Source organism: Chrysemys picta, chromosome 16, assembly GCF_011386835.1.
Source record: "Chrysemys picta bellii isolate R12L10 chromosome 16, ASM1138683v2, whole genome shotgun sequence".
In the NCBI taxonomy this organism is placed as follows: Eukaryota; Metazoa; Chordata; order Testudines; family Emydidae; genus Chrysemys; species Chrysemys picta.
Window position 1 is genome coordinate 23,873,507 of NC_088806.1, and position 9,651 is coordinate 23,883,157.

The 9,651-nt window shown below is 43.7% G+C and overlaps 1 protein-coding gene across 1 annotated transcript; it reads left to right on the top strand.

The window, feature by feature from the left end:
- The first annotated feature begins 3,308 nt into the window (after positions 1–3,308).
- BSX (brain specific homeobox) lies at positions 3,309–6,846 on the top strand. Its single transcript, XM_005303737.2, has 3 exons — positions 3,309–3,570; positions 5,837–6,033; positions 6,598–6,846. The coding sequence occupies exons 1-3, from the start codon at positions 3,309–3,311 to the stop codon at positions 6,844–6,846; spliced, it is 708 nt and encodes a 235-aa protein (XP_005303794.1).
- The last annotated feature ends 2,805 nt before the right edge of the window (positions 6,847–9,651 follow it).

The following is a 9,651-nucleotide window of genomic DNA, read 5'->3' on the forward strand; positions in this document are numbered from 1 at the left end:
GGGAGAAGAGAGCTGGGAAAAAGCTTTTTTTTTCACCCAGCGGTGGCAGTCAGATTCTAGGGAACAACCTCTAGGGTGGAGAGGGGAGTCCAGACCAGTGGATACAGGGTAAAACAAATCGGAAGCCTATGCACCGCATCTTGGACAGCAAGAAGCAGAGACCCCTTTTAGAGCCCATCTTTCCCTCCGGACAGTAATGCTGGGTTCAAATGGAGAACACTTTTAGCTCCCCCAAAATCTCAATGTGTAGCGGGAAGGGTCTAAGGCCCCCTTTTTGACGCCAAGAAAACAAGGTAAATACTTAATTTAAGAAAGCAACTGCCTTATACACTCTTGAAAAATGCTACTTGTTGGTCTTCGCCTTCCCTTAACTTAATTTTCCATCAAGGGCACCTTTACATAGCTGTTGAATTATTGCAACTTAGTCCGCTCCTTGGCTGCGCTGGGTATGGTAATCAGAGTTTTTATTTGCAATCTTCCAGAGGCTAAATTAAGAAATTGCGTCATCCCTCCCCCCAGTCTAACCCCATTTTGCTTTTAAATAAGGGGAGAGGGAATGTTCCATGCGCTGAATGGAACCAGCTATCTGACATTACTATTAAGCTGTTGGTTTAGTCCTGGGGCTGCAGCCCAGGCTGGCAGAAGTAACATTTCTTTAATCTTTGAATCTTCTTTAAAAAGGAATATCGCTGATGGCTAAAGCAGGCGCGCCAGCACTCCCCAAGAAGTAATTTCATTTGATGAAATGGCTAGTCAAGCAGCTTACGTCTCCCTGGCCGCGCTGCCTCCATTAACAAGTTGGGCATTAGACCCGTTTCATCACTATTAATTCATTTGCTTTCCCATTTGCTCCTACGAGAAAGTTGTTAGCTTGTTGTGTTTTTAAAGCCCCATCCAAAATCCTGAGTTGATGCAGAAATTGGCCTTTCGTGGGAGGATCCCAGAGCAGATTCTTTCTGGGGAAGAGAAGAATCCTACTCATAAGGGCTAAGAGAAACCTACCAGAGCCAATTTCTGGTGACCGGAATAGAAAAAGTCTATGATAAAGTAATCCGTACCTCTATGTAATCAGAGATAGGTATATCCCAAGAGCTAAAAATATCACCACAAACTAGGCAAACACACACATACCCAGACAGTTTATTATTTAGTTATGCTTTTAAATACAAGATCCCTTGCTTGGACACCTTTTTATTATGTCTATACGGGTCTATAAGAGTGTGTATGTATAGACACACATTGTGTATATAATATAAAGATGTTTGCGCATGTTATCTGCCTATACTTTTATAATTGTGTGTCTATGTTATATGAACATACACTATGTGCGTGGTTCGGTTCTCTGCCATATCTAGTTAGACTGGTGTGTGTATGTGTGTGTGTAATATATAAACATACACACAAAATAAGTGTGGGTATCTATCTATCTATCTATCTATCTATCTATCTATCTATCTATCTATCTATCTAAATAGAATGTATATATTTGTATATAGTTTTGTCTGATAAATGAGTGCAAGATTTGGCCCAAAATAAACCAAAGCAATGCAGGAAGAATAACGTCATTTAAAACTATTTAAAAACTAACATCAACATTCTGGCTAGCTGTCTGAACGATACAATTAGAATCAAACGGATGGTGTTCCTGCATGCGGCCTCTCTACACGTGCATGTAAAAGTAACATTTGAAAACTCCTGTGCTCCCAGTTCCAGGTTCATTAAAATATCATGATTGCCATTTCTATTCTTTTAAAGGTTTCTCCATCTATTTGCCGTTTACTAGCTCATACATATGGAAGACATGGCTCACACTTCCTGGAGAACTCTACTTTTAGGACTAATTGATTCTGGTAATTAATTTGTTCTACCTGCTGGATTAGATGGAAATGCAGTCCATGTACCCAAGGATTAGCACTTGCCTTCCTAACATCTTTTTCCTAATTATCTAATAGCATGGGTTGGGAGAATTCTGGCTCTATTAAAACACTTTTACTATTAACACTAGTGATTGGAATTGTGATGACAACTCGATTTCAACAAATTAGAGCTGAAAATCAGGAGATGAAGGAGAAGTGCCTTCTTCTAATTTCCCCGAGTTTAACATCAATAATTAGAGCAATTTTCCGAGATGCGAGCCCAAATTATCTCGGCTATGATGTGGTGTATCACCCTAATTTTAGCAAATTGACTCCGGAGAAATGAATGCTACAGATTAGAAAAAAAAAAAAAGACAAACAGAAGGGGGAAAAAATTGGAACAAACCCCGCAGTAGGATAATAGCTAGGAATGGCGGGGATGTGGCTGCATATAGGATCACGGCCAACGCTGGAAAAGTAAAATATAAATAGAACTGGTTGGAAAAGGGCAGCAAATATGATGGACAATGCCACCAAAAAATATTTTGTCCCTTTTGAGTCAAATTTTGAAATGTGGAAACATTTCAGCCAGCTCTAAAAGCCATCCACGCAGAATAAAGACGTGTTGCTTTGACGTAAACTAAAGTCATCTACACCTGGAAATATTCGTTCTACTCAGATTCTTGCGGCTAGCTCCTCCGTGGCTGTACATTAATGTCGCTCCCCTGCCCCCAAGCAACCCCTTAAAGTTAACTCTGGCTTACACCAGAGCTGGGGATCTGGCCCTTTTCTTTCCGTTTGGAACAACTTGAGTGTTGGCTCGTATTGAGGCGGGGGTCAGAGGTCCCAGTCTGGGCTCATGGCGGTATGTGCTAGGCGCTGTATGCACAAGCATATCCCTCCTTTTGCATATGCACCCGCATACGGATGCAGAGCCAGGGAAACGTGCCTGCCTATATTTAATAAGCCAGTGCTGGCGGGCTGCGGACATTTGTCTGGCCCTGCAGCACCTACAATTTTGAAGGGGACCCTCTCGCTCTATCGTTGGGGTCCTGGGGCTCTGTCTGCTTCAGGATCTCCATCAGCTCGGAGCACGTTTTCCATACCCCCTTCTTGCGTAACTAAGTATCCCAATGGCTTCGCACCAGCCTTGTTACTGCCCTTTAATGGACCGATTCAGTACCTTGGCCAGCGCCCCCTTCCTTTCAACCTCTCCATTAATTTGGGTGACATTGGGAAATGAAAAACCCTTTTCCCTCCGCCCTGCTGGTGCGCGATTGGCTCGCGGCAGAGCCCCCTCTCTTCACAAATCTCCTCCAAGCCGCCCGAAGCCACCTTGATCTTCTCTTCTGGCTCCTGCGATCTGCGGGTTTTCAGCCAGCAGGGCTGAAATCGGAGGCCATCCCTCCTCGCGCGCCCTGTCTTCCAGCGCGGTCCCCACCACCTGGGGAAATGAACCTCCACTTCACCTCCCCAGTGCATCCCGTCTCCGCGCCAAGGCCGACCTCCTTCTTCATCGAAGACATTTTGCTCCACAAGCCCAAGTCCTTGAGAGAGGTCCCTCCAGAGCACTTCTCCAGCCCCTTAGCCTCCAGGGTTCCCCTCCTGGACTATGGATACCCTCTGATGCCCACACCTACCCTCCTGGCGCCCCATCCGCACCATGCGCTCCACAAGCCTGAGCATCACCATCCGTACTTCTTAACCACCTCGGGTAAGTTGGGTGTCCCATTCTCCTTGTGTTTGTTTCGGCTTTAGAAGAAGGGGGGTGTTTTGACAGGCGAACTCAGTCTTAGCGCCCAGCCCTGCAGACCTGGGGGATTTCATCTCCTAGCAAGGGACACGCTTCATCATTCAAGGAATGGCACCTGTTATACATCAAGGCAGATTTTACACGCTACAGTTTGGGGGAATCATTATAAGAATCAGTCTCTACTGGTTTAGTTTATTCCCTGCCCTGCATCAACAGCATCAGCCTATAGATGTAGGAATATATTGAATATCAGAGCAAAAATAATTTGCACGTTGCAGTTCTTCTCCTGCTGTCAGAGACTGGTGTCTAACCTCCCTCTCTCTGAGCAGAAATCATAGTTTACTTACTCACTTTTTCCAGAGAATCTTTTCTTGGGGTTCAAATGTTCTGTGCTTTAAAAAATAAGACAGCAGAAATCCGATCGAAGCTGCATTCACAGATCTGAGTATCCATCACTGACCTACTTTTACAGCATGCGTCTTCAAAAGAGCGGAAACTGTTAGTTTCGTTCATATGAAAAAACAACCCTCAACAACCTCGATTTCCAAGTTATTTCAAATGATTTTGCACCTTTTTATTTACAATAAATGCATCTGATCACTTACTATTTAGTACCAAAAAGTTCAGAGGAATTTATCTGCGTAGTTTCCTAGGGTAAAATTCCTTATTTCTTAGGCTGTGTGCGCTAAAAGATTGTCTGGCCTTTAAAAAAAGTTGAATTATGTTACGACCTGGCCTTTCCCATATCCAGTCAATCAGTTAGTCACTTCTTTCTGATCTTCGCAGCACAGGTGGTAAATATTTTCTGTGCCTCCCCAGTAGCTGGTAGTGAATTTCGATTTTCAAAAATGGGCCCGATTAAAATATTCACAGAGCAAGAAGATCAATCCAGTATAGAATTGCAGAGAAGAGGGAGAACAAACTGCACCAATTGTCTAATAAAATAAAAATCCTTATCTTTGGCTTTAAAAAAAGTGGACCCTTCAAAGTATCTAACAGAGAACGGCTGATGAATAAATCACAAAGAAATCGAATGCTCAAATGGAAAGCGAGGGGTGGATTTATTATTAGCTACCATCAATAGAAATAATTTGAACGGAAACGCATGTAGAAAAAATGTGTAGAATTCGGAATAGAGATATAGAGAAAATGTGCTAATCCTTCCCCTCTCTAAAATCAGCACGCTACTTTGCTTTTAAACTGAGTTTGAGTATGTTGCTTTTCCACTGTTATATATGGGGTTGGAGGGTGAGGAGGGGAGAGAGGACAACCGACCTTCATTATATTATTGCAAAGCGATGGGTTTAATAGATCTAGACCCCAATTGATCATCCCGAGCTGGTTTCCTAAAATAAGCAAAAAACAATTAAGTTCACAGGTTAAAGTGATAGACACACCTAATACACACGTGCAATATGATTACATACACAATTGTATCTGTATTTGTATGTGTGTAATATACAATTACAGACCCAAAATGAGTTTGCCCATGTTTGTGTCATTGAGTGTATATATTTAAAATTATTCTGTTTGTTTGTGTGTGTGTGTATACACACAATTACATACCTTTGTGTAATTCTATATAGTACGTATATACACAGGTGTGTTTATATATAATATTATTTAAATTATCATTGTCTTTATTCTAGACCCCTGAATTGCAACCAGACCAAAATTTCACCTGTAGCAAAATTTGTAAATACCCACCGCGTTCATGACAGCTACTTTAAAAAACAATATTTCACTGGTGTGTGTGTGTAAGTGTAAAAAGAATACAAAAAGGGGGGGGGGCTGAGCTATGTCTGTGGAATGAGTTAATGCCAAGTTGTTGCCCAGGAGAACAACTGTACCAAATTCTAAACAGCCTCCTGGCTTATTCTTTGTGTGCGGGAGGGAAATGCCAGCCTGGGACAGACTATGCCCCTCACCCCAAGAAGAAACCAGTAGGAGCCGAATGTAGGATGGGTGCTGGAGTCGCCCGGCCCCTGGAGAGACGAGCCACGGTGACTTACTTAGGTGCGGGGTCTGCCACCCCAGGGACACCACCCGGGCCACACACACAAGGCTGAGCGGTGCCCTCCAGACAGGTGGGTGGGTGGCGGAAGGGCAGGGGCGGGGAGCTCTTTTCCCTCCAAGTGGGGCTGTGGAAGGTGGAGAGGACCCCGGATCTCCAGCCTCGGCCCCCGCCCCGTCCCACGGCCTCTCTCCCCTGTGCCCCGCGCTGCAGGCATGCCCGTGCCCGCCCTCTTCCAGCACCACCCGCACGCCGAGCTGCCCGGCAAGCACTGCCGCCGCCGCAAAGCCCGCACCGTCTTCTCTGACTCGCAGCTCTCCGGGCTGGAGAAGAGGTTCGAGATGCAGCGCTACCTGTCCACCCCGGAACGCGTGGAGCTGGCCGCCGCCCTCAGCCTCTCTGAGACACAGGTACCCAGCCTGGGGAGTGGGGGGGGGGGGGTTCCCGTGTCCGCTGGGCAGCACCCGGGGGATGGAGAACCCCACCCGGGAAGGGACCCTGGGGCTTGCCCCCGGCTCTGCTCCCCGCCCCCAGGCTTGTCCTCGACCTCCCCGTGCTCTGCGGTGGCCCAAAGAGCTAGGGAAATGCCCGAGGGGAAGCAGGGAGCAGCTGCCACCCCCGTGGTGCCCTCCAGCTGTGTTCCGAGGGGACCTCCTGGGATTAGGGACCTCCGTCTGGGGCCGGGTAGCATGGTAAGGACATGCCAGGCACGGGGTGGAGTTACCACTTGTGAAGCTGCGTTACATGCTACTGACATGTGTGCTCATGCAATGCACTGGGGTGACGGTGCCCCCGGGGAGCTGGGGTACATACTAATGACATGTGTGCTCATGCAATGCACTGGGGGTGACGGTGTCCCCTGGGGAGCTGGGGCACATGCTACTGACGTGTGCTCATGCAATGCACTGGGGGGTGACGGTGTCCCCTGGGGAGCTGGGGCACATGCGAATGCGTTCCTCCCCTTTCTCTCACAGGTAAAAACGTGGTTCCAGAACAGAAGAATGAAGCACAAAAAGCAACTGAGGAAAACCCAAGACGACCCGAAGATGCCCAGCGGGGAGGAGTGCCTGGAGCAGAGCTCGAGCGAGCCTGAACTGACCGACAAAGCCAGCTCGGACCCCCGCAAGGCCAGCCAGCAGCCCGCCTTCCTGCTGGAGGAGAACGAAGATGAGGTGGACATCATTGAGGATGGAGATATTTGCACCAACCCGCATCTAATATAGACATGCTCGTTCCCCTCCCCACAAGGCGAAGGGCCCGGGTGACTGGAGGCCCCTGATCTGGTTTTGCCGACGGAGTGCTAAGAGTCATGACTCCTCTGCCCAATAACCAAGGCAGATGTGATCTCGGTCTGACCCGTCGCTTAAAAAGCTTGTCCCAGGCCCCAGCAATCCGTAGTAGACCCGGCTAGTGCTGGAGCCAGGGAATATTTTAAGGCCACGGTTGAAAGGATCTATTTGTACAGTCTGGGAAAGAAACATATTGGATTCGATGTAAACATAATTCTAGCGCGAGCAGTCCCGTTTATATCATTGGTTGCGAGTAGAATCTCTCCGGCTTGGTTATTTCTAATTCAGCTCAGGCTTGTTAACTGCTATCGACTTTTGCGTCCCCTTTGAGCTAGCACAACTAAGCACGGGAGTTTGATCGTGTTTAAGCACGACTTAAAAACAACCGAGCTAGCTAACACGAGTCTGTCAGAGTAGACAAGGACCTGGAGTAGTAGACCTACCAGAGTAGACTTGGTCCTGCTTTGAGCAGGGGGTTGGACTAGATGACCTCTTGAGGTCCCTTCCAACTCTGATATTCTATGATTCTATGATTCTAAGGACAACAGAGTCAGCTAGTCACGGCTAAACTCGATTGTTTTGGACACGGAGTTTAAACACGATCACCACATTCTCTACTGTGGACAAAACTATAACCAGCCTTCTGTTATCTGGCAGATAGTCTGTGTGTCCCGCAAACATATTGTATAAATGGGAGGTACTTCTAATTTCGTTCAAAGACAAGTACAAATTTGACATTTGCTTTGAAAACTGAATATAAAGATAGCAAAATCACGGCCCTATATTCCAATTTTCCGGTCTCGTTCGAAATGCATGGGTAACATTTATCCATTAGCAAAGCTTTCCCTGTTTCCCTACATCAAATTTATACCCGGTACATTATTTTAGTACACTGGTGTTGAGAGTTAAATAACAGGAATACATCGACTCGAGTGAGACAGAAGCTTGCTTAGTCACAATGCAATGACAATGAATGGTGTATCCAGACAATTTCTCTTAATATTACTGTAAAATACCATTTAAAATCAGACACACTCCAGCGAATGCATATATTTAAACATTGAATTGCATAAAGTTTCTCCAAAGAAGCAGGTAAGAAAAATACATTATATATAATTCCAAGCTTGTAAAGGGGGGAAAAAGCATTGCTAATAAACTTGATTTTTCTTAAGACATCCAGGAAAAAAATGAATCGAATTTATTTAGTAAAATTGATCTTATATAATTTTAATAGCTTCCCTACATCCCAAGTATGATTTATGAATCGTTTCCTGATGTGAATCAGTTTTAGAATATTTTAGTTTTTAACGGAGGATGTTCATAAACTAGTTTAAAGTCTGACTCATGTTTCATTGCGAGTGCCTGCTGTATGAATTCCATCATACCGCTGTTCACAACTGGCCAGCGGTTTTAAACCTACACCTTCGGCTGATAGCCTGAAACATATCAAGCTATTAAACTGCAAATCCATCTCTGCATTGCAGAGTTGTATATAACAGTTTTCAACGATGCCTCAGGCTTGCTTTTTATTTATTTACATTACAGTGAAATATCTTGAATTTCCAGCTAAACAAAACATTTCCTGGTATAAATTCCATTTCAGTGTCTCTTTAGGGTATTTTGTAATTTTTTAAATTTATTTTTTATTAAGAGTTGATTTGGTTGTTGGGTGTCCTTAGCACTTTTGGTTTTTGGACTGTAGGACATGCAGTTTTGTTGCAAAAATTTAAAAAGTGCCCCCTATTCATCTGCAAAATATGACTTATTTAAACTTGTATGTTTCCTTCCCTTTTGTGGGTTTGCAGTATAATTAGAATAATAAAGATCACACGTGAACAACTTCCCGATAATGAATGTGTGTTTTTGGACTGTGTTTACAAACACTTCAGAGAAAACTCTTTTCTTTAATGACTTTCAATCAAAATATTTTGCTACAAAATTATGCAGCTCCTTAAAGATTATAGTTCAAAGGGTAAGACCCACCAACATTCCAAGAAGAACATTCTAAAGTGTTCTTTAGAAAATCACCCTAGAAATCAATTCTAGCTATAACAAAAGTCATTGTATAGTGTCAATACAATGAGATATCAGCTAGATGAAAACCTTTATTATAGATCCATGATCATTGACTCTCGCAACACCTAAACCAAAGCACTAGGAAGGACAATACATTTAATTTCTCTTATTTTAGTGCATTTGATATATAATTTGATAGTTTTCTTATATTTGTATCTTGTAGGCTGTAGAAGTATTTTTTAGTTGGTATGTCTTTCATCAACATTTAATAAAAGTGTGAGTAAAACAGCCATATCATACAGACTAGTTATTAAAATTAATACTAACAAGGAGCTATACGATAATGTTTTAATATTAAGATTCTGATTAGCATTTTTAGTGATAACATTAACTCCTAACAAATGCTGTGTAAAAGAGTATTATAGAGACCAGATTTCACAACCGATATCATCAGTAAAAAGAAAGCATATACCAATATCTTTATTTGCAGCCGTTCTTAAAATCACAGTGTTCTTTATTCAGACTCAGATATTCATGGTTTATGAGTACCATGATTTAGCAGCAAATAATTTTATGAAATAGAGAAAAAAAGAGAGAATTCAGACGCAAATACACACAAGGGATCACTTAAATTGTACATTACTCTGAGTGACATTACAAAATCTGAATTCTTTACATTTGTAGGTATGGTTCTGTCACTTGCAGTGAGGATTGCTTTTGCTC